Genomic DNA, 26,679 nt, shown 5'->3' on the forward strand with positions numbered 1-26,679 from the left:
TTTCAAGACTCTATTATAGTAACACATAATGCTTTCTCTTTGTGAAGCTATGGTTGGTTGAGCTTTCAAATTGTCACTGTAAATAATGAGGAAAAACATGCTTCCTTCTTTTGAAATATAAATACTACAGCTCCTTCTACCTCTATAGTTTGCTTAAAAAATATAAGAGTTTTAGCTTTATGACTAGATTATAGACATTGGCACCCATGTTACTGAAATACTAAGAGATTGGTAGACTTTCTTAGACATTACATAACAGGAAATAAAGTTGAACAAATTGTATTTGCAGCTAAAAAAGCAAATATAATGGCAAAAGTATAAAGAGATTTCAGGGATATAGAAACTTTTCCATTGACACAACGCAGCAACAAGTGGGTGCTACTGATAATTGTTATAAAAGTGTAGCCCCTTTTACTACACAGGGTGCTAAAAAAAAGTCCAAATCATTAGCATTTACATATTTCAGGTTTTTCTCCATCCAACTAGCCTATATACTTGCTGCAGCGACTGTTTTGCAATGTGTCCACATCATTATGCCTCTAGCTTGTTAAGACTTTGCCGACAGTTCTAAAAATGATCCTATGTAAGACTAAAGAGTGAGATAAATACATTCGCGAGCTGTCTGACAGAATCTGCACAATGCAGAAATAAACGATTAGTATCAACAGTAACATTCCTATACATATACATCTGCTGAAGATCTTTCCGAAAGTTGTTTCTGCATCAGACGAGCTTATGAATTTGCTATCCATCCAAAGCAGGACCCTTTGAGAGATGTCTTACTCTTCCAAAGTATATGCACATAGCCACTGAATCCTATTTCTGTCTGAGCCAGATAAAGTATTGTAATACTATGAAATTCCCTTTTCATATGATAAGAGCGAGTTCGACAATTTTGATAGGATTCCCTACTCATTACCTTCTTAGGTAGCTGACTTAAGTAACTTACTCTATCAATCTCCGGTGATCCCTTCAAAATATGATGCCTCAGCAGTGTCCGTTGCTCCTTCATCGCCTATTGTGGCTTAGGATCTACTGCTTCCTCAAACACTGCCTCTGGGGAACTATGTCCAATCCAATAATATAAATGGAAATTTTATTCTTCTGCAATTCTACACATTAAAACTAACAGAAGCATAGAATGAGCAACAAAGCAATACAAGTTCTTTAGAAGAATTTAGTGTTTATGGCTAAGATTCATTATAAAATCTTTGAATTTCACAACGTTTGTCATGCTTTATGAAACCTAATGGGCATAACTGCAATAAATACAGAAATCAGGAGGATTTTTAAGTTCCACAAATCAAGAGCCAACTAAAATAAGATGAGTTAGCCAAAAGCCACACCAACTTAGATTAACTAAGAAGTTGCAATGCATCATCTAGGCCCTTTATTGCGCTATTGACCTTTGCTTTCAAGCCAAAAGAACAGTTAATGTCGCTTGTAATGTCGTTTGCACATGGTTACATGTCATACGATGCTCAGTAACTAGTTCTACTGCAAACCATGTCATTGCCATGTTATAAAAGCAAAGGCTCAAGAAAACTCCTGTTGTTTCAAGCCAAAATCTCCAATTATCTCTTAGGGGTCGTTTGGTACGCGAGATAAGGTGGGATACCAGAGAATGCCATTGCATCTGACCATACTATTGCACTGTTCTTGGCAGAGTAACCACTCAAAAGGTCAGCATGTCAATATAAAATCCACAGTTCTATCAACATTACAGTTCTATCAACATAGAGAAATAGTGTAACTATAACAACCAAATTCCACATGACCTCTTTTTTACCTGTTACAAAAGTATTTTTAAAAATTTGTGATGGTGTTCGAGCCAACTTGCACACACTCCCATCAACGAGGATGCCAAGTAATTTTGTCCACCTAGATTTAGGCAGAAAGGAAGAAATCACTTTGCGTATTTTTGCCTCAATCTCCCATGCAGTACTTCAAGCTCTTAAGATATCCTATCTGTTAAAATTGGTTACTATGGCCATTGAAAAGGTCATATGCACAACAAATCTAGTAGTTTAGTTGTTCCTCACATGAAATACTTTATTTTTCAAAGTACAAGAAATGTCTAGCACAATTTACCATTACACCCTTATCTAAGGATTGAATGAACAAAAAGCTGCTCAAACCTAAACCTCCGTTCCCCAGTCAAGAACCGTCCATCATAGTGAACCTCTCCCCCGATGAGGTGGATGTCTCTTACTCAAGGGGATCAAATTAAAGGTCACTAGGTAACCACTGATCTATAGTTATCCATAAACTCCCATGCTTAGTGGAGAAGAAGCAAACAAAAGTATCCTTGCTTGCTATCCAATACTTTGTCACGAACTATGGTTGCTAGTTTATTTCATGTATTACTTGCACTAGTCAATATCTAACCAGCTAAGTTGAATGGAGAAAGATTTTATGAGGACATATTCCCCTATCCAAAGACAAGGGATGAAAGACCTCCCAATCTACTTCATGTAACCACGGAGAAAGAAGTTGACAACTAAGGAACGTCGTGTTTGTTTTTCTTCAAAGGCACAATCTGCTCCTACTCATCTTTATTACCTTCCGTCAACTATTAAGATGTTTTAGTTTCCTAACTTTTAAAAGTGCAAAGAGCACAAACTACGCTTCAGAGCTGGAGCCTTATACGAGCTAATGAGACCTCACGCCAAAGCCATCAAATTATCTTTCTGATAGATGCCTCTATTTGTATGGAGAATTGGCTGCTAATAGATCTCACGCCGTGTCCTCCTCGTTTTCCCACCGCCTTCCGACTTGCGGGAGTATACAATGACAATGTCATGACGTGAGTGCCAGATTGTGAGACTAGCTGTTGACGTCAGATTGAAGATTCCTGGATTATCAGTGGTCTCCTCCACGGCCTATTGCATCTAAATACATCCTTCCTTCTCAATGCCAAAGCATCCAATGAGGAAAAAGCACAGAGATAAGTATGACAGGAGCAGTAATCTAGTAGTTGACTCCAGCGAAGATGATGACACATTAGCAAATATTATTTCCCTACCAAGATTGAATCAAACTATTACCAAGTAAACATAGATGATTCCAAACACTTTCGAGCCATAAAGGCAGCAAAAAAGGTCTTATCTTATAAGAGGAAATCCATACGCAAAATTAACATTTTGATTCTAGCCCCTTAGTAGAAACAAAAGTTGTCCCACAATGACGTGTTTCACCAATTCCTGACTGATGGCAGCACGTAGAGCAAAATTCATCTCAAGATTTTCCATATTTCTCCACATACCCCTGCAATCACAAATTAATCAATTGTCAAGTTCAGGGAAGAAAGACTCAGCCACAGTCAGCGAGTACTGTTCCAAAGTGTTGACTCACCTCAATGAGCTTAGCTACTTTTGGCTTAGAAACAGAGAGATACTGCTTAATGGATTCAGTCGTATCAGGAATTTGATCAGGTTGCAAAGAGTTAATGACCTTATCTACTGATTTCTTAACAATCATCTTATATGCATCCCTAATCAAGAGACCTTCATGCCAAGTTGGCTTCAGCAATTCTTTGACGAATTCCACAAGAGCAGCACGAAAATGCTTCAAAACTCCTGATTCATAGTTCACAGATCCATCTCTCCTAAAGTCATTATCAATTTCATAGTTGTGTCTGGGCCCCTCTAATTTTGATTGTGTCCTTTTTTGGCCTCTGGGGTTAACTGATCTTGGGTGCTTTTCTTCTTTTGAAGAGGTATTCACGTTTTCTTGATGAGCTGTAGCTCTATCAGCTGTTTCTCTTTCATCAGCAGTCAAATCTTTCTCTGCTGCGCTGGTTTGCTCAATGCTATCACGAATCGGATCATACAGACTTTCTGGAGTGGGAATAATTTGACTAAGAAAGGTTGATGGTTGAAAAGGCACAGAAGGCTTCCAGTCATCAAAATACACCTTGGTCTTATAATCACGTGAGTGTTCCATGTCCCTTGATAAATCAGTCCAAGAGAAAGGTTCAGTTACAGAACCAGGAAGTGCTGAAGACTTGTTTGAGATTGACCTAGAGGAACAATATTCTCGACTATGGTCTAAAAGCTTCTGATCACCAACCGGACCTAGGTTTGAAGAAGAAGTAAGATAAGAAGGCCACCTATCCACAGAGTGATTCAGGTGTGGATAATGATGATTTCCGAGCATAAGCTGGGTCCTCTTATAACTCGTGTCGTCCAAAACTGAGCTATAAGACAGAACTTCAGCGTTCTGATACTTGTAAGATGACAGTACTGAGCTACTTAGAAGCAGTCCACTATGACAGCTATCTTTATTAAGAGAATCATTTTTGAGTAATAGTGATGAAGAGCTTCCATAACCAGCCAAGTAGGATTTACATCCAAGAGTCTCCCTTCCGATGTCTCTAAACAGCATGTTTGACCGATGCTCATCACTATGCATATGCAATTCAATGTCACTATTCAACCTTTGATTTTCTCCACATCGAACAGCAGATGTTGCCAAATCAGAAATACAATCTGCTGCTAGTCTTTCAGTGGTATTTTTTGAACCTATAAGGCAGAAGTTACTTTGTCAGGATTAGTAATGCAAGGCTGTGCAATACTTAAGGTTAACCCATTCCTATAAAACTAGTTTGATATTACCTTCTCCATCTATGAGTTTGCTTTTCATCTTTGCAGCATCTAAAACACCGTCCTTATCATCACTAGTTAGAGGATCCCTTCCTTTGACGCACCAACTTCTAGAGTAAAACTCACTTCTATCTGCTGATCTTTTGTTTCCACCACTAGAATCATCAGCTGGGGACAAACTTCTTAGCCTAATCTTTGGAAGATCCAACCTGGAAAATCCAGAATATCAAGACTTGGTTCTACTTGAAATATAGCCAAAACAAACTTCCAACAAGGAGATATTCAAAAGCAGCATAAGACCCAACTTCCTAGTACGACTAAAGAATTGAACCAGGGCCAGTATAATAAACCTTGATGACGTTGGTCGTAAATCCTCCGACGCTTCTTGATGACCTCCTCCTTCAGAGAATTGGGCACCAATAACTTCCTTGCTAGAAGCATCACTATTTACTATATCAGCACTTACTTTATGCTCAAAAGGCTGGATTTCATGGGTTATCCTTTTCCCACTGTATCTAAGAGCTTGAGGATCAGAAAGCACGACCGTTCTTTTTCCTGCAAGAGCCCCAACAGGATCCCCGTGAATCTCTATGACTCTTGTTACAGGATATTAGAATGTTCAATTTTTTTAATTTATAAGTAATATTGGAATGTTTCCCATTTTAATTTAACAAGAGTTCTCACCATCCAAGCTTGAATCATTCTTTTCTCTTCTTTCATCTGAATTAGATATTCTGCAACTGCCACTACCCTCTTCAAGCATAGTGGTACCAGGATTTGCTACAGATTGTTTTGGAGTAGAAATTCCTGGTCTTAAGTGCTCTTCAAGACCCACAGGCTCCAGAATGTGGGTTCCATCTACAAGGAAGAAAGATCAGAGTAAGTCACATATCAATGGAACAACTTTTTGGTGGATACCCTAACACTTATCCACCCAAAAACTCTGCCTACGCATGTAAACCATTGTCTGTCTTGTCAGATCCACCAAGCACACGAAACCTTACAACAACAACTAGGCCTCAATCCCAAACAAGTTGGAATCGGCTACATGCATCCTCACTAACCATATCTCTCCATTAAAGCTCAACCCATGTCATCAACATACCAAATAAAAATAAGAGTAAAAAATAAGTTAAATATATATAAATAATAGTTTAAATAATAAATTTATAAAAAGGTCAAAAATACTGCTAGAGAAAACCAATAGGTTCAAAATCAACGTACTAACAAGACTAAACATATTCTCAACTAGTAGATATTACATATATGGATCTTTTTCTTCCATTATGCCTTATCTTTTAACTACTCTGTATTGATTCCAAGAAATTATAGGTATTTCAGGACAACTTCCTTACATGTGATTTTAGGCCTACCTTGTTCTTTTTTAACATCTTCACTCGCCATAGCTTCACACCTACGGACCGATGCAATTATTGTTAGGCCGATGCAGGACATGACCAAACTATCTAGCAGCCTTCTCTCATTTTATCTTCAATCCGTGTTACTTTCACTTTCTGGCGAATGTGGTCACTTTATCTTATCTAATTTTGTATGACCACATATCCATTTTAGCATCCGCATCTCTATAACATTCATCTCGTGAAACATGTTAGATTTAGTGGCCCAACATTCACTACCATATTGCTGGTCCTATAATTTTTTTGTACAACTTGCCTTTTACTTTGGTAGGTATCCTCCTATCACATAACACCCCAATAGTAGCACTTCTCCATTTCAACTATCGGTTTTAATTCTACGAGTAACATCTTCATCTATCATTCCATTATCTTGAAACAACGATCATATATATATCTAACGTATTTGTATTTTGGCCTGCGATCTCGTTTAGTCTCACCTCAATTTCGCTATGCTGACTAAACCTACGATGCACGTATTCAATCTTATTTCTACTTATCCTAAAACCTTTAATCTCTAAAGTGTTTCTCCATAGTTCATGTTTTTAGTTGACTCCCATGCCGATTTTGTCAATTAACAGAATACTCTCGGCAAATAGCATATACCATGGGACCTCATATTGTATTGTGTTAGTTACCACATCCATAAATAAGGTAAACAGGTAGAGGTTCAATAATGATCCCTGTTGTAGACCCACATGAAAAACTTTTTTGTATCTTCTATTACTATTCACACACTAATGACTGCTCATTCATACATGTGCTTTATGACATTTATAAAGTCTCTGTCCCATTTTATATGAAAGTGTTACTCTTTGGGAGTCAAACAAATTTTCTTTGATTAAGATTTTCTCGGACTTTTGTTTTGAATCATTACCTATGTTGACTTGTAGTACTTTTCATGATGTAGTTTGCAAATATATAAATTTTATTTTAAAAAACCTAAAGAATTTATACCCAAATTCACATAAAAGATTAAGTGTTCTGACCCTCATACTCCGAACCCTTCACATAAATTAAGATGAGGGAGTATTTAATATGAGTTCTTTTTTTCTCTATTACCCACCTATGGACCTTTCATGGTACTCTACATATACTTTCTCTAGCTCAATGAACACCATGTATAGATCTTTCTTTCTTTCTATGATAAATTTTCATCAATCTTTTTCGCAAGAATATAGCATCGGTTATAGATGTACCAAGCATTAATCCAAGCTGGTTCTCTATTACACTTGCGTATTCTTACATTTACGCTCTATCATTCTTTCCTATAGCTTCATCATATGACTCGTGAGTTCATATTAAGATAGTTCGCACAACTTTGATATTTCCGTTGTTCTTAAAATTTGGTATCAGCATATTCACTCGTCGGGCATCCTACCACTTTTTAGTATATCATTGAATAGCTTGGTGAACCATTCTACTCCAACCTCTCCATGACACTTCTGAGCCTCTGTCAGGATACTATTTGAACCACAAACTCTCCAATCCTCATATTTTTCATGGCATCCTTTACCTTTGTTTGTCTAATTCTACGAATGTAGCTAAAATTTCTATCGTGCACAGATGTGTAGAGATCTAAAATGCCATTGTCTTGATTCGAGTTGAACAACTGATCAATAGCCCAGTAACCTCATTATCTCCTGTCAACACTTTTTGAGAATCGTCTTTAATAAACTTCACTTGGTTTAAATCCCTTACCCTTTTTCTCTCTAAGTTGTGCTAGTTTCATAACATTTCTTTCTTCCCTTCTCGTGTCCCTAACTTTTGGTACAAGTCATCTAGAGCTCCCCTCGAGCTTTACTAATAGCCTTCCTAACTTCCTTCTTGTAGCCTTCAAAGGCTTCCCTGTCTTCTACTTTTGGCAACTTCCAATAGCACTTTCTTTTAGCTTTAATAACTTGTTGTACCTCCTTATTTCACCGTCGAGATTCATGTGGTCGAGTCCTAGATCTTTTAACACACCGAACAATTCAGTTACTCCCTCTGTTTCAAAAAGATCGGCACTATTTCCTTATTAGTCTATTCCAAAAAGATTGACACCTTTCCGTATTTCCTTAATACGAAGCATTTATAACTACACAAATGTTATGGAAGGTTTTAGACTACAAGTTTCAAAAGTTTTACAGCCATACAAATGCAATGACTTGTTTAAGACCGCATATCTCAAAAGTCTTCCATTTTTATTAAAGTTTGTGCCAAGTCAAACTAAGATAATTATTTTAAAACGGAGGGAGTACTTTTAAATGCACCCTAATAGTTCCTTCCATAGAATGTCTGCATCCTACTCTATGTCTTTAGCTCCCTTCTCTCGTAGTTTTTTTTAAAACGCTAATCAGTAAGCACCCTTTTATGCCCACCACCTAATTAGCAGTTGTTTGCTGGTCGTACTCTTTCTCCAAAAGCTTCCTCGTCTTCTGCTTTTAGTAACTCTTTGTATCTCCTCATTTCACCACCAGAATTCTTGTGCTTGACTCCTAGATCTTTAGACACACCTAACGATTCAGTTGCTACATTTTTAATGCAACCTGACATTTCCTTACACATGATGTCTACATCCCTTCTACATACCAAGCTCCCTTTTTGGGTAGTTTTCCTTAAACGCTAATTGTTAGCGACTTTTAATATCGACCACCTAATTTGTGGTTGTTTGCAAGTTGTCTTCTTCTTCTTTTTTTCGAGAATGATAACATTTTATAAATATAAATCAGCACAAAGTTTGTGCTGCTAAAAGTGACAGAATACATCCCCAAAAAGTAAAAGAATCCCCCACTACAAAAACTTACAAGGATTCTATGATGTCAAGTATGGAGTCACTATCATTTACCGGGCATTCTTTACACCAAAAAAAAAAAAGTACTAAACAGTTCATTTTGATTTTCTGAATGGAGTTGCTAACATCCTCAAAAGATCTGGAGTTCCTCTCGTTCCAGACTGACCACCAAATGCAGGCTGGGATCTTCTGCTACCATTTCTTCTGTCTGACTCCACCTGTCACACCAGCCCAGCATCTCAAGAGGTCGGATGTATCTTTTGGCATGACCCAGTTCATTCTGACAATACTTAGAAACATGTGCCACAATTGAGAGGTAACAACAAAGTGAAGAAACAGGTGGGAGTTGTCTTCTGCTTCCCTTCCACAGAGATAGCATCTGGAGGTCAGTTGATATCCCCTTCTCTTAAGTTTTTCATCAGTCAAGCAAGCTTTTTTGGTCACCAACCATACAAAGCATAGCACCTTTGTGGGTGCATTTACCTTCCAAATTTGTTTCCAAGGCCAACTCCTATCAGAATGAGCATTTCCCATTAGGCTTTTGTAAGCAGAATTCACCGAGAAATAACTGGTGCTTGACCCCTTCCATACCAAAGAGTCCTCGCAATCTGAGAGGCCTTGCAGTTGGTCAATTTGGTTTATCAATGTAGCAACTCTATCCACTTCCCAATCATTCAGCAGTCTTCGAAAGTTCAAATTACAGCCTTGTTGTTCCCTTACTTCTTCCACCTTGGCATGAGGATTTGAAGCTAACAAGTTGTCTTCTTCTTCTTCACTCTGTTCTTAAGCTTTACATTTAAAATCACTAACCTATGTTAGGTTGTCAGCACTTCTCCTGGAATAATTTACCGTCCTTGCATGTAGTTCTATCACGTTTTCTTGGAAGGATAAAGTTTATTTGACTATGGTTACCCCACTTATATAAGTTATTAGGTGAAAATCTCTCTTTCTAAAGTATGTGCTAGCTATCACTAAATCATAAGCTAAAGCAAATATTAAGACATCCTTCCCTTCCTCATTCCTAGTCACCATAACCCAGTGTACTCGTTCAAAACTGTCGCTGTCTTCACCTACATGACCATTTAAATCTCTCCCTATAAAGATTTACTGTCTCCTGGAATCCCTTGAACCAAAGTGTCCATATCCTCCCAAAACTGAGCTATACCTTCTACATCTAATCATATTGTGAAGCATAGCCAATAATCCATTGATTGTCTCTTTTCGCCATACAATTTTTAGTGCAATAATCCTATCTCCAACTCATTTTACCTCTATAATCTTATCTATAAGTCTCGGTTCTACAATAATTTCCACTCCATTCCTATTTTATCTGTCTCACAATACTGTAATTTATAAGTCATGTTACCTATCTCTATAGGCTTTTGCCCTATCCATTTAGTCTCCTATAAACATGCAATATCCACGCTCTTCCTTTTTAGGGTATCCATTCAAAGTGCCTAAGTTCCAGCTACCTATCCGAATCCAACTCTCTTAGACTAGCTCTTTAACCCTTGTTTGTCCATGATGTGAGAAGATTTTTCTTATTTTGCACCACATCGAGGCAGTAATAGGGTGGAACTAGCTACTTTACCCACACCCATCCATGATATGGGAACCCTTTCATATATTGCACCACATATGGGCGCTGATGTGGCGGAACTAACTTCTTTACCAAGACCTCTTCGTGGTGAGGGAATCCTTGCTCATACTTCCTCACACCTAGGCAACAATGTGATACAGCCCCTTGCCCATTTTTCTATCACATTTGGGTGCCGATGTATGCATGCCTAGGTGAGTATATCCCAATGATATTTGTATTATGAGGATTCATTATAAATTGGCAAGTTTTAGGCTAGCTTTAAACATACCGCAACCCCATATGAGCAATATGGTTTATTCGGGTTGACCAGCAATATAAGCAAGCTCACATAAGCGAAGTTAAGGCACAAGAAACTTTATTGCTAAATAATAAGGCCAGTACATAATGGTGCAGAACAAACCTTAAGAAAATCCTACATTGCATATTTCCATATTTAGGGATGGCAATGGGGCAATAGGGGTAGGCTTGAGGTAGAGAATCCCCCCTCCTTCTCATAAAGCATGCACCTCGTTGCCAAAACCCCATAATTATTTCTCAGAATTAGCTTTTTGAAGACACTCAAATCTCTATATCGAACCCCTTTGCCTCTTTATCAAAGATGTATCTGCCTTCGAGTTTTGACCTCGTTCTTAGTGTTGCGCACAAAACTCCTTTAAGCATCTCCAATTTCTCGGTAACGGCAACAGGCGCATGCATAAGAGACGCGATATTAGAAACAAGGTCTTGATCAATACTTCTGAACCATCTTAAATCCCTTGTCTAGGTAATATCCATATAAATGAAAAAAATTCAACGTTAGGTCATCAACACTAAGTTTTTATACATGGTATTTGCAGCTTTAGAGTATCATTTGATCTTTCCGAATTCTACTGTTTGGGTTCTTTCAATAAGAGTTCAAATTATTCATTTACTGTGCTTACTACGAAAAAGAAGGGAGCTAATGATATTAAGGAATTTAGTTTTTTTAGCCTTGAGAAGTATCTAAAAATAATAACAATAACACTTGAAAGGATTTTGAAACTCATGTTTGATAACCTAATCGCCTCAATATGCATTTGTGGGGCGAAAACTTCTTGTTTGATAGTTTATGAGTTGGTAGACACAAGACTAAACTGAGAATTGAACAGCCGAATTTGTTAGTACATTTATATTTTGAAAAAGCATACATATGATCAAGCATATATATATGACCCCTTAACCATATACAATGGTGGAGAAAACAACAACAACAACAACAACAAAAAACCCAGTGTAATTCCACAGGTGGGGTCTGGGGAGGGTAATGTGTACACAAACCTTACCCATACCTTGTTAAGGCAGAGACGGTGGAGAAAACAGATCAGGCAATATGTCTATAATGAGGTTTTTCATCCTTTTGAATGGCACCACATGTGAATTCTTTAGAGAGTCCGAGGGGTAAAGGGGAGATCTTTATCATATCGCAATGGGGCTTTCAAGCTTCAGTATAATCATATCTATTAGCATGTTTAGTAGGGAAAGAAAAGGAATGGCGGCCATATCATATCTATTGTTTGCAAATAATACTTCTAACCTATGCGAATCAATGGAGATCATTGCAGTACTTATTTAGTAGCATGTTTAAAGTTATGCTGAGGCTGCAAATACATACATAAGGCCAACTGGTACCCATTGGGGTTGCGCAAGAATCCATACTTTGAAACTAACCATGAGCGAAATAGGAAGGTGGTCACAATATTGAGTATTGCCTACGTATTTGGTACTGCCTCTACGAAAGAAATTCAAGGACAAAGAACTCTAACAGCATGTCATAGAAAAATTCTCAAAAAAAGGCTTAATAGTTGGAATAACTATATTTGCCTATGGGAGGAAAGTTGAAGTTCTTTTGTAAGTTACCCACATATTACGTGGCTATGTTTTGTGCCCCATCCACTATAGTTGATAGATTGGAGATAATTTTTAGTGAGAACTAAAAGACGAGAAGAAATCACATTTGGTATAGTGGAAAAAAAACCTTAATAGGCAAATAGAGTTTTGTATTTGCATGGATTTTTGTGCTCGACCCCCCAACCCCACAGGTTTTCATCTAGACATCTGAAACTGTAAAAAATCAATGTTTTAAACACCTCTGACTATATGTTCTCTTAGTTGCGTTGATGTGAATAAATGTCAATATCTACCTAAAACTACTCTGCGTATTTCTTAATCGCGTTGACGTGAATACACATCAATATCTACATCAGATAAAAACCAGGCCACATCACCATTTATTGTCAGAAAGCTACTTTAAAAAAAATTAAAATCCCAAATCCATCCCTGTTCTCTTTCTAACCACAAAGTTTTCCGAGCATCTTCTCCTTGAAAAATTCCTCCAGTAATCTTCTCCCCCATAAGAATCTAACTCACTCTGAAGCTCATTCCTAATAAAAGACTGACCGCCAACAAATTCCATACCTCCACTATTTTTCAGCATTGGTCATAGTTCAACACAATCACCATATCTGATATCTCCATCCAAAATCTTCACCAGCCCCTTCCTCTTCATTAAGACCACACGCCAACTACACCACAAACAACTGCATGTCATTCCCTCAAACTCAATAGAGCTGAATCCCACCTACATCCACGGGCTATAAAGATTAATTAGAAACATTCATGATCAGTGCCAAAAAAGCACTATCAACGGTCAAGGGTGTTTAACACACTGTTTTTGAACATTTAAGAAGTTTGGATGATAATCCATGGAGTTGGAGGGTTGGAACATAATATCGTGCAAGAATGGATGTCTATTTGCCTATTATACACAAAAAGAATGGCCCCTACTTTGGAGGGAGTTAGGATTTCAAGATTGCCCCCATTCAATATGTGACACTATGAAAATAATAGTGCAGATTTACTCTACACTTATATGGACTCAATATCTCATAGCAGTTGCTTCGTAGCTTAAAGCAATGAAGCGATGTGGAGCAAGGGATTGTCACTTCATAGGTGAAGCCATAAAGCTTCGTAAAAGTGTGGAATCAAATGATGACGTGCAAATTGATCCCAACAAAAAAGTGGTCAGTTCTTTGAATATCAATTTTGAGGAGTTGAACTAATATAATTATTGTATATTGGAATCTTTTTTGGATCAGCAGAGGAATTGCAATGTGATTATTACACTTTAAATCATGTGTTTGGTATTTTTAATGTTGTGAATTGTGCGATACACTTCAAAGAAGCGTGCGCTTCCCTTCCTGCCTTTCGCTTCAAGACACATGGATATTTGTCGTTTGTTTATGTTTTTCCCTTTAAAAATATTGTACAAAGCCACATTTTATAAAGGAGGCAACAAGGAAGAACAATGAAGGCCACAATAGAAAAGTGAGTCGGAAATTGCATTGACATCAAATATATGAAAATATATAATTATAAAAAAGATATCATATGTGCTTCGAGCTGTGGAAAGTTTCCACTGGAAACAACCACTAATGCTTGCATTAGGGTAGACTGTCAACGTCACTTCCTTAGGGTGGGGTCCTTCCCCGAACTGCGTGAATGCGAGATGCTTTATGCACAGGGCTACCCTTCTTTATATTATCTATGATTCAATTTTAATTGTGCGACCATCTCATCTAAAAGCTTAAGCTGTTAGAGAGAGCACATTTTATTTATTTAAGTATGTTTTCAACACGTTCCTACATGTGGGCTCGATCCTGAGACAAGCATGTGAATTTTGTTTGTTAACGGATGGCGGTGAGACTCGAACCAAAATCTCAACCTTGCTCTTATTCTAGTCTTGAAGTGTGTGACCATCTCATTTAAAAGCTAAAGCTATTAGAGAGAGGCTGATTTTGTTTACCTAATTATGTCTTCAACCGGCCAACCTTGGCGTAACTCAACCTCAAAGCTCGCTCATAAGGTGAGGATAGATCATATAAACAAACCCTCATATCTGATGTGGGAACTAAACAACCCCTCTCTCTTTGCATGCTCAGGCCTGCCAACTGGAGTGTGGATAATTGATAAGAGGGCCCAACATTGGTAAACCAAGAATTGGGATGGGCCTGCATTAATAACATGATAAAGAAATGGACTTTGGGCCTGACTAAACGTCAAAAGCTAGTTCATGAAGTAAGAATTGTCCAAGACCATATAAAGAGACCTTCCCATCCCTGAATAACTGATGTGTGAACTCAACAATTCAAAATGAAAATTGAAAAGACTGAAGCATGACAATAATCACGAAGCAATGAGGAGAACAAACGAACGTGACATACAAGAAATGTCAAGAAGGAAACAAAACTACAAACAGGAAGTCAATCCCAAATCGATGGGGTTTCACTCATTTTTTCCCTTTTTTTGGCTGTTTACTCATCTGGATGCATATATTGCATAGGCCAATCCTATAAGAGGAACAGTTACAAAAGTAGGACATCAACACCAAAGCATGCAGAGAACAACCATCATACGACATGCTACAACCCTCTCGTGTCCCGAGTTCAGGTCCATATCCCCAATCACCCTTTTTCATAGGCAGCAAGGGTTCAATCTCGATCATGAATGATAGTTTTAACAGAAAGACAAATCTCCAAATTCTTCTGCCAGCAAGTGCAATTGCCTCCCAAAGCTCTAGGCTTAATCAGAAATAAAAACATGGTCTGGTCAGTTTATCCACAATGACCGAAGTGACATTACCCTAATGACCCAATGTATTTTTTTAATTTTGATACCCAGGAAATCCCGAGGGCCAGTGACACACGGTTAGTTAGAAACTTGGTGGATAATGGGCCTGCTCCTCTATTCTTCTCCACTTAATCACTAGGTTTTTTCTGCCATAAGTTTGACCTAACTTGTTACTACTTGCCCCATAAAATCAGCTGAGATTATTTTCCAGGCTTCACGAAAAGCAGCGATTAACTGATAAATATTAATGCAAAAATAACTGGGGGCTGACTACTAAATCGAAACAATCATCTTTTATCATAAAAATTGGAACTTGTACACTATATATTATGTACTCGTACATTTGATAATAGAAGACTAGTGAAGCGAAACAAAGAAACTGAAGACATGCAGCCATACAAGATAGTAAATACCCAAAAGTTATAGCACCAAAAAATCTACATAAATAAGATGCATATCTCTTAAAGAACGAACCTTTTTTATGATTTTCTTCGTCGGGTGGAGCTAATCCTTCACTATTTCCTTCTCCGTTTTTAATTTCTTTTTCAACCTCAATTTCTTCGTACTGTGATGCAATGAATACTGGAACTAAAGGAATTTGCAGTAAAGAAGGCGCATATTCGTCCACGTTAACAGAGGATTTAGGTATCGGGACTGAGTTGTTGATTAGTGGATCAGCCGCCACAACCGATGATAGCATTGAGGTCTAAGGATTGATTTCATAAATTGTTTTTTTTGCTGGAAAGGAGTAGTGATTTCATCAGACGCCGAAAAATTCTGTTTGTTAAATTAGGGGTGGGCGTCCATCGGTCGGTTTTTTTTTTTTTTTTTTGGGTGGTATGTTGCACCAATAATCAAAATGAAATTAGTTTTTTACTAGTGTTTTTAGTTTTTACCAATGATTTAAAGGGCTTTTTTTGAGACTCTTTTTGAGATTCGTTTCGAGGCTCGCCCTAGGGCAGAGCACTATGAAAACGCTTCGAGGCTCACGTACAAGGCTTAGTTCTGTGTAGGGGTGGGCATCGGTCTGTTCGGTTTGGTTTTGAACATTATCGGTTTTGCCTATCAGTTATCGGTTTACAAATATCATAACCTGATAACCAAACCGATAAGATATTGATTATCGGTTAATCGGTTATATATCGTTATCGGTTTACCCGATAACATAAAACAACTAAAAAAATTTGCAATATATAAAACAAAGAAATCAAACTGTCAGAACGTGTAAACTGCCAACTTTTGTTGTTTCTTAACAAAAGCACGCTCCCACTTCTGTGCAGTATCTACTGATGTCTGGCAGAGAACTGGTGGTGAGTCTTGCGTCTTGACTCTTGGGGGCTGCGACGGAAACAAGAATGAGAACTGAGGGACAAACGACTGAAGACTGAAGAGTGAAGAGGGAATTAGGAAAATAAATAACCCTAGTATATACTTAAGGGTAAATTAGTAAATTATATCATTATTATTGGGTTATCGGTTTTTACCCAATAACAAAAATGCAAACCGAGCCCGAACCGATAACCCAATAAAAAAAATTTTAACCCGTTACCGAACCGTTAACCCAATAACCCAATACCGATAACCCAATAAAGAATTAACGGTTCAGGTTATCGGTTTTACCCGATATATGCCCACCCCTAGTTCTGTGAGACTTACGCCTCAAACGTCTGATTATGCGCCCAAAATACGTCTAACGCTCACCGCTTGAGACTCGCCTAGTAGTTCCTAACGCATGTCATGCATCAAATTTTTTAATTAGCACTATTGACACTCAAAAACTTTTAACAATAAATATGATATAACCACCATCCTTTTCTTATTCATCTATAGAAATATGAAGATTGAGAGCAACTCAAAATAATGGACATATAGTATATATTTACTAATTGAGAACATCGGAAATTGAATATCGTTTGATAGCTAAAATATATATCTTCACTTATAGGTATTCATATTTTAGTTATATATATATATATATATATATATATATATATATATATATATATATATATATATATATCTCAAAATTATCAAACTTTTATTATTTTGCTATTTGAAAGTAACTTTATATTTATTCACGAGGAGTAATTTAAATTACAATATTGATGAAGTTTATTGATTATTAACTTTTAGACAGGTAAACTGTGTATTTTGTTAATATTTTTTAAATATTATGATATTTTTAATCATTTAAGATAAGACGCTAAAGTTGATTTTTATCTTATAGTAACTTTAACACTATTGCATTGTTTATATTTATAAAAGATGGTAGATATTTTCTTTTTTGTGTGTTTTTTTAACTTTTATTGATTTTATATATTTTTTGTAGTTATTATGCTATTAACTTATAAATTAAAAATTTATAGATCCATAGGCCTACGACTCACCCATATTAAGTAAAACGCTCTAGCCTTACGCGCTTTTTAAAATACTGAGTTTTACTAATTCGGTTTTCAGTTTGTTTGGGTCTGTTTTTGTATTGTCAAAACATTCAAAGATGTATCACATGCTTTCTGCTTTATGACGTCTTATATGCAAATAAAAATAAAGTAGAAGTATACTAAATTAGTAAATTTATATACTAACAAGGATAAATAATTAAAAGAAATTTTTGCCAAAGTTTGAAACTTAACAGTTTAAAACTATGATCAGCATCATATCAAAGAGTTATCTTTGTGAAAATACTGTTTTTGGGATAAGTATAATCAAATCTTGAAGTCACTTTAAAGGATTGCTATTTAGGAATTAGTCAATGTATCCTGAATTTCAAGTTGTCACACCTCTTTTTTACCTACACCCCGGTAAAGGGTAGTATATAAGAGAGTTTTTCCAATTAAAGGACAATCGAAACGGGATTTATTATTAAAAGATTCAGAGTCGCCACTTGAGAGATTTATGGTGTCCCAAGTCACCGATTGAATTCCGAATCGAGGAAAAGATTGACTCTGTTTAACAGTCCGCGAACCATAAATCCGAGTAAGAAATTTTGTTAACATGCGAGAAGGTGTTAGGCATTCCCAAGTTTCGTGGTTCTAGCACGGTCACTCAACTGTTATATTCGGCTTAATTATCTGAGTTTAAACAATTTTGAACCTATGTGCAAATTTTAGTTTCAACCGCTTTTATTCATTTTTAAAAGAAAATTACAACGTTATTAAAACACGTCTCGAACCTCGTCACATAAATGCACCCGTGATTTTTGACACATTTTATCTAACATTATTGAGATTTGGATTTGGGTCACATAAATGCGCACCCGAGTTTAAGAAGGTAATATTATTAAAGTGTGCGGCTAAAGCACCTAACGCATTATTAACTTCGTGAGGGCCGTGGAAATTTGTTAAACGGCACGCCCCGAATTCTAGAATTAAAAGAAATGATCACACGAGGGCCAAGCATTTGTAATTTTGTTTGGCTTGGTGCGCCCCAATTTATTCTACTTGAAAGGTCTCTAAACTAATTAGAAATTCCCTACATAGCTTATGTTAATTTTAAAGCAAGTGGGGTTCAATTCAGCTCTTAAGCGAACTAATGCTTTAAAGAGCAAAAGCTGCCTCGTTTGGGCCCTGCACGAGCCCAATAGCGTGATAGGGCTATCCCAACCTAAATTCTTGAGGCCACTTGCACTAGCCCAACTGATGAAGCTGGAATTTCAACTCGAGTGGACTTATGGTCCAAAATCCACCAAGAGGTCCAAATCATAGAGTAAGACGCCCACACACGCGAAAGGAAAAATAGGCTTGCTTGAAGCCCAAAAGAACAGATGCATCAATGTACCCCTTAGAGTTATTGAGCCATACGCTATAGTCCAATTTCGTGATCCAAATTATTCCCATCACAATCATAACCACAATGCTTCAAAATATTCCAGAAATGCTAAACTAGAATTGATTATCCTTAAGCATGATCAAAATGCATTTTGATGTCAAAACAAATTTGTAATGAAGGGTATTATCCTATGATGACTTATTCATTATCACCTTGTTACCCAAAAATTAATACTTTCCTTTAACTTTTAAACAAACAGTATTGCATGGTTTGGATTTCAGGCATAAACGAAACAATCTCTAACATGAATTCCAATTGAAAGATGGTACCTCATTCTATACTTGTTATTTCAGTAAGCTTAACAGTAATGAATACCAAAGCACAAACTAACTTCAAGTTTGACTGAAACAAATATAAACATGCATGAATTAATTATACCCTCTAACATCACAATTTTGAAAATCCAGATTCAAAACATGTTATATCAGATTCAGTACCAAAACTTCTTCATACCCCAGATCTTAATTCCAAACTACAGAAAAACAAACAAACTAAGATATTCAGGCAGTCAGTCCTTGTAAAATGTTTAACAGTCCATTTACATAGCCAAAATCCAAATGTTCTTTCTAAATGGCCAAAAAACAAACTTAAGTCATTGAGCATGGATGAACGACTTAACATATTCGAAAGAAAAGATGATGATCTACTTCATAACAGGGAAATTAAAGGTGTAAAACGGAAAAGCTAATAGAATTTTAACATTTAAACATGATTTCTATTCAAATTCCAGCTTAGATCTCCAACTTTATGTATAGATTCAGTTTGATTCTAACTTGTAGCACCTCATTTGTTAGCAAATGGTATGAGGAAATACCTGGGATAACAAAATAAGAGGAAAGCAGGGAATCAACAACAGCAAAACAGTGTCAAGCGGCAGACATCAGCTCAAACCAAGCTTGAATGCCCAAGTTTAAAACTCAAAACAACCCCAGGAGCTTAAAAAAACCTCATACGCTAATTGCAGGAATGCTTAAACCATTTTCAACTCAAATAAGCCAGAGATTTGATTCAGAACTTGGAAAACTTCAAAATCACCAAATAAAATTCAATGGAACAGTGTTTCGCTAAAGTTTTCAGTCATTTTTTTTGTATTTTTTGAATTTTTCTATTCACTCCTCTATGAAACAGTAAATTTGTGCAGTTTTCTATATTTTCTGGATTTTCAGCTCTTGGTTCTCTTAGCTCTTGGGTCTCTTAGCTCTTCAAGATCTCCCTTGAGCTCTAAGTAACAATGCTTTTATAGGCAAGCTACTAGGGCAGCCTTAAAGAGTTCAAAATTGCACTTAAAACCTTCTAAAATTTTCATTTTTGCTTAGGAGTCCTCAATGTACAATCTAGAAATTTAGAATAACCCCAACCCCAACTTTCTAGAAGCTTCCCTGGTCAGCTACACCTAGATTCTCTACCCCAATTTCTCCAAATTACCCTCTAAACTTCTGAAAATTACCTTTGGACTCAAATGGGTCATGGGTCTAATTTGACCCAATTTTTCTAAACCAAAGTGAGTCGGACTCTAACCCAAGCCCAACCTCACAAGATCAAGAGCCCAAACAGCCTCAATTGGCATTTGCCCTACTATCGAATTGCAACCCACAAGAGCACATACTGACAATTTGCGAGAAGTTAGCCTAAATGACTTACTAATCTATCATTAACCCAAACTAACCATTTTAGGTTAATTGCTTACTGCTTATTAAGAAAACGACACCATTTGCTCATGCATGTCTCAAAGAAATTCTGGGACAAAATGAAAAGAAGAGACGAAGAGAACAAAGCATGGGAAAAGAACACTGAAGGAAAGATTAAACCAAAAAACAAAAGGAAAGATACCTATTACAGTTCGGACCAAGAAGAGATAAGCGTGAATCTTCAAATCTTCGAGTTTCCAGTCTAATATGATATTAATCGCATGTTCTCGTAGAGAACAGACGAATAAAATCATATTAAACACGAATCATCTGCAGAATCTTGATTGGGGTTCTAGGGTTCGACTTTGATCTAAAATTCGAAGAGTTCTGGGGTGATTTGAGGGAAAAGGATTAGGGATTGGGGCAGAGGAGGTGAAAGAGGTTCTATGGTGTAGATTTGGGGTTGAACAGAGGTGGCGCCGCCACTGGAGAGAACAATGCGGCGCTAGGGTTTCTCCTTTGATTTGAAATTCGAGGGGTTTCGAACAGATTTGAAAGAAAAGAAGTGAGGATTCGGAAAGGGGAGGTGAAGGGTAGTCTAGGGTGTTGATCTGGTGTTGATTGGGACCGGCGCCACCGGCCTGGGGCGGTGAGATTTCAGGGCGGCGTTAGGGTTTTGGGTAAGGGGTCTCAGGCGAAGGGTGAGGTGAGGGAGATGAAGTGTGGGGGAGTTCTGAGAAGGGGGGTAGGGTTCCGTTTGGACATATAAATATCGTTACCTCCCCAGTTCCGGACCATTGGATTAATGAGATCCAACGGCCGTGATCAAAAAGGTATACAACGAAGCCGTTTTGGTTATTGGGGGAGGGACCGGTTGGACCCGGGTTTGGGACGGGTTTTGGGCCATTTTGGACGGGTAAGGGGAAAAGTTTTGGGCCTGTGCGGATTTTAATTAAAGGCAGCCCAAATTTGTCTATATATTCTTTTTATTTTCCAATTTTCCAATCAAAATTTTTTTTCGACAATTTTTTTAAAAAAAAACTAAATTAAAAATAAAATTAAATCCTAAAACCTAATTACCCCATCAAAACACTACTTAAACCCAAATAATAATTATCATAATTAATTAAGAAAGTAAATTAAAAAGAAAACTACTTGAAATTCAAAATTAAAAGTGCAAAATAAACTAATTTTTTGTGATTTTCCAACTTCTATAAAACAACTAATTTGTCAACTAATCCTAAAAATGTAAAATTAAATCCTAAATGCAAATGCAACATATTTTTGTATTTTTCATTAATTAAACAAAATGAAATGCACAGACAGATGCAAACAATTAACAGAAAATGCCACAAAATCCACAAAAATTGCAGATAATGAAAAGAAATTATTTTGTTTTGAATTATGGGAGTAATTCATATAGGGCAAAAATCACGTGCTCACAGCTGCCCCTCTTTGCTCGGAAACATGAAGAGTTTTCGTGCAAAGATAAAGTGACCGGATACGAGCGATTTTTGCCCGTTTGAATACTCCGTGGGAAGCATTTTTTGAAAGATTTGACCGCACCCTGCTTCCGAGGTTGCCTACATATCCTTGGCTAAAAGAAATCAGGTCAGTGTAGTTCAGGAAGTTTTGGTAGCTGGGACTACCATGAAGCTGTGATTTCACTATTGTTGTTATTGTTGTTGTTGTTGTTGCTGCTACTGCTTACTGAACCCCCTTATTACACCATGATAAAATGAAAAGAAGCTAGGCTAGACTATGATCTAAGCTTTACAAAATCCTATCTAGATCTTCAAACTTGCTTTTGTGTTTCTTGTTGCCTTGTGGTCCTCTATTCTCTTGATGACATCCATTTGTGCCACCTTGAATTGTAAGCTGAGAAGTTTTCCCCTTCTTCAAGTGGGTGCCTGACTGCCAGCTACGCCTTGATGATGTTTTTCCTTTCTCCGATTGGACGCTTGATTGCTGAACTTGAATGTATTCCCTGCTCTCCAGGTGGGCTCCTGATTGCTGAACTTGAAATGTATTCCCTGCTCTCCAGGCGGGATCCTGACTTAAAATTTGAATTGTACTCCCTTGTTCTCCAGGCGGGCTCCTGACTTCAATTTGAAATGTAATCCTTGCTCTCCAGGCGGGCTTCTGACTTCAATTTGAAATGTAATCCCTACTCTCCAGGTGGGCTCCTGACTTCAACTTGAAACGTATTCCCTGCTCTCCAGGCGGGCTCCTGACTTCAACTTGAAACGTATTCCCTGCTCTCCAGGCGGGCTCCTGACTTCAACTTGAAACGTATTCCCTACTCTCCAAGCGGGCTCCTGATTTCAAAATAGACAAAACAGAGGATTTGAAGGTTAAACTGAAATTGTATTCCCTTGTTCTCCAGGCGGGCTCCTGACTTCAACTTGAAACGTGTTCCCTGCTCTCCAGGAGGCCTCCTGATTGCTAAAATTGAATGTATTCCCTGCTCTCCAGGCAGGCTCCTAACTGCTAAACTTGAATGTATTCCCTGCTCTCCAGGCGGGCTCCTGACTTCAACTTGAAATGTATTCCCTGCTCTCCAGGCGAGATCCTGACTGCTGACTGGAAATGTATTCCCTTGTTCTCCAGGCGGGCTCCTGATTGCTACAAAATAGACAAAAACAAAGAAAATTTTCTACCCCAATTTGGTGGCTGGGCTCATATGTGAGTGTTAAACTGAACAGTGTTACAAAATATTCGTAAGAATTTTAAAGCTAAACCCCGTTATCCAGGTGGGTCATGACAACTCTCAATTAAACGACCATTATAAATCTAAGTTATATCTTCTAAAGGTGTGACTTCCGCTAAATCTTGTTATCTAAGAGGGTCTTAAAGCTACATCCCATTATCCAGGAGGGTTCTGAAACTCAAAATCAAATCATGTCCTAAAAAATAACACTTTTACGACTGAATTATATTACCCTACGGCAGAGCTTACGATACATCTTGTGATCTAATGGAAATCTTAAAACTAAGTCACATTATTCAGGAAGGTCCTGGAAACTCCTAATTGAATCCTATCTCAAACATGCAAACTCATAAGCTAACTTATATTCCTTTCGGGGTACATTTATGCTAGATTATGCTATTTCTGAACTTTAAACTAGGTCCCATTTTCCAGGAGGGTCCTGAAAGTAAAAAATCAAACCTGTTTGGTGACCTCCTTTCTCCGCGGAGGGTTTCTCCGAAACAACCAAAATTTCCTGCCCCTGTTTTAATCAAAGAAAATTTTTGTCAGTTTAAAATGTGGTGGTTAGTTGATGGCATTCTTTGTTGAAGGTCTCTCTTCTGCATTGTTTTGTTTTGACTGGCTTCCCGCACTGACCCTGAACCTCTTGACTTTCCGACTGACTTTCAAAACCCCATGACTTTGGATGACCCGAGTGTTCTATACCTGAACCGTTGTTTCACACCTCTGACCCCTTTAACTGAACCCCTGCATCTCCCATGAAATTACCAAAACATTTTGCCTATGGAACTCTTGCTGGCACTTTACCCCATTTTACATCATGCTATCTTTGGTATGCTCTGGCCACGCTGTGCTTTGCAATCCTGAAGCTGGTAGTGAGCTTTGAAATTCCTTCTTATTTGGGAACATCTTAGAGAAATAAACCCAAAGAAATAAAATGCAATGACTTTCAGAGTTAAGGATAAGAAAGTCCAAAACTGGAAGACTATCTGAAGAGAAAAAGAAAAAAAACTTATCTGAGTGGAACAGCTGGCACCCTGATCATGACATGCAATTTGGATTAATCGGCCCAATCTGTCCAACCAATCAACTTTCAGTTGCCATACTTTGTTGCCCCAGAATTACCATAACCTGATTTCTTCACATCAAATCCCGACCTTGTTCATCTTGCGGTGCCTTGAAAGGTTTTCACCAACAGACCTCTCTCATTCCTTCATTTGTCAACTCACTTTTGCCTTAAGGTGCCCGTGAGGGTTTTCACCAATAAGACTCTCTTATTTGATTTCTCGCAGCTCCCGTCGCCTTACAGTGCCCGTGAGGGTTTTCTCCAATAAGACTCTCTCATTTTTGACTTCTTTTCCCTCTTTGGACCAGAGTGTTGCCCCTGATGTGAATCACCGCTACCTGTTTGACTTGGCATTTCCCGAAGACTGGTCGGAAGGTCTTTCTTTGGACCGTAATGTGGCTTTTGGATGTGTTTAAAAAGGAAGGGTATAAAAAGCTCAAAACAGTTTGATTGGGTTCCAACTTACAACCTTCGGAATCAGATTTCTGATAACAACCACAACTTCTGCCCCGGTTTCTTGTTTGGGGACTTTTGGATTTTTACTTTGATGGGACCGAACCGTAAGGCTGCCTACGTATCCTTAAAAGGAATCAGGTCGAACGTAGTTCATGACATAGGAATTACTTTGTTTGTTGTGATTTTTCTTCTCTTTTTCTTTCTCTTCTTTTCCTCTTTTGTTTTTCCTTTTGTTGTGTTTTCTTTTTTTTTCTTTTTTCTTTTTCTTTTCATTCTTTTCTTTCTCCTTCCATTCTTTTCTTTCTCTTTTATTCTTTCTTTCTCTTTTATTCTTTCTTTCTCTTTTCTTTTTCCTTTCTCTTTTTCTCTCCTTCCTTTACTTATCTTTACGCTTGTGTTTCCGAGATTTGCCATTGATTCCGAAGGAGGGATATGAATGAAAATAAATGAGGCTCAAAGGGGTAATGAGGGATAAAGTGTTTAGATAGCAGAACAAAATGCCTTCATCATTTCAATATTCGAGACATGCCAAATACAAACAAGTACAATCAAAGAAAGAAATCATACATAATATCTCTTGAATGCATCAGAATTGATAGCCATTTCTACACATTTTCCTTCTACATTTGTCAAATACAATGCACCATTGGACAACACTCTAGTCACAACGAACGGCCCCTGCCAATTTGGGGCGAATTTTCCTTTTGCTTTAACCTGATGAGGAAGAATGCGTTTTAATACTAACTGCCCTGCTTCAAACTTCTGTGGACGCACCTTCTTGTTGTATGCTCTTGCCATTCTCTGTTGATACAACTGGTCATGACACACTACTGCCAGTCTCTTCTCATCGATCAAACTCAATTGTTCCAAGCGGGGTTTGACCCACTCCTCATCATCGATCTCAGCCTCCGCGACAATTCGAAGGGATGGAATTTCCACTTCTGCGGGTATTACTGCTTCGGTGACATACACCAACAAATAAGGAGTCGCCCCTACTGAAGTCCGGACCGTAGTGCGATAACCCAGCAATGCAAATGGCAGTTTTTCATGCCACTACCTAGAACCTTCCACCATTTTCCGAAGTATTTTCTTTATGTTCTTATTGGCCGCCTCAACTGCTCCGTTTTCCATAGGGCGGTATGGGGTAGAATTGCGATGTGTAATCTTGAACTGCTGACATACCTCTTTCATCAGATGACTATTGAGATTAGCCCCATTGTCTGTAATGATCACCTTCGGTATCCCAAACCGGCAAATGATATTTGAATGCACAAAATCAACCACCGCCTTCTTGGTTACAGACTTGAATGTTTTAGCCTCTACCCACTTGGTGAAATAATCAATGGCCACTAGAATAAACATGTGCTCGTTGGACGCTGCTGGCTCGATTGGTCCAATGACATCCATTCCCCAAGCAACAAAAGGCCATGGTGCAGACATTGTATGTAATTCAGATGGTAGAGAATGAATCAAATCTCCATGCACTTGGCACTGATGACATTTACGCACGAAACTGATACAATCTCGCTCCATAGTGAGCCAATAATAACCTGCCCGGAGAATCTTCTTCGCCAGCACATAGCCACTCATGTGCGGTCCATAGACTCCAGAATGTACTTCGATCATGATAGTCGCGGCCTGTCTGGTATCTACACATCTTAATAACCCGAGATCTGGAGTTCTTTTGTACAAAACTCTTCCACTGAAGAAAAATCCACTTGCCAAGTGATGAATTGTTCTCTTTTGATCACTTGTGGCCTGTACCGGATATACTCCCCTTCGGATGTATTCTTTGATGTCGTGAAACCAAGGCTCCCCATCGAGCTCTTCCTCCACCATGTTACAATAAGTATGCTGATCACGGACTGAATATGCAACGGGTCAACATAAGCCTTATCCGGATGATGTAACATCGATGCCAGGGTAGCCAAAGCATCGGCGACCTCATTGTGGAT

At 37.9% G+C, this 26,679-nt stretch overlaps 1 protein-coding gene across 4 annotated transcripts; it reads right to left on the reverse strand.

The window, feature by feature from the left end:
- Positions 1-2,993: 2,993 nt before the first annotated feature.
- LOC104212523 (protein FRIGIDA-ESSENTIAL 1-like) lies at positions 2,994-15,824 on the reverse strand. Of its 4 annotated transcripts, none has more exons than XM_009761816.2 (7): positions 15,511-15,801; positions 14,213-14,417; positions 5,289-5,462; positions 4,955-5,159; positions 4,617-4,813; positions 3,355-4,523; positions 2,994-3,267 (listed from the first exon to the last, which is right to left on the reverse strand). In XM_009761816.2, exons 3-7 carry the CDS (start codon positions 5,365-5,367, stop codon positions 3,238-3,240), a joined length of 1,680 nt encoding a protein of 559 aa, XP_009760118.1. In that variant the 5' UTR covers positions 5,368-5,462; positions 14,213-14,417; positions 15,511-15,801; the 3' UTR covers positions 2,994-3,237. The 4 variants fall into 4 exon arrangements, with proteins under 4 accessions (XP_009760118.1, XP_009760119.1, XP_070008913.1 ...); XM_009761817.2 differs by having other exon boundaries at positions 14,213-14,357; positions 15,511-15,597; XM_070152812.1 differs by lacking the exon at positions 14,213-14,417 and adding an exon at positions 12,826-13,001 and having other exon boundaries at positions 15,511-15,590.
- Between the last annotated feature and the right edge of the window lie 10,855 nt (positions 15,825-26,679).

The sequence above is a fragment of the Nicotiana sylvestris genome, chromosome 8 (genome assembly GCF_000393655.2).
Source record: "Nicotiana sylvestris chromosome 8, ASM39365v2, whole genome shotgun sequence".
NCBI classification, from domain to species: Eukaryota; Viridiplantae; Streptophyta; class Magnoliopsida; order Solanales; family Solanaceae; genus Nicotiana; species Nicotiana sylvestris.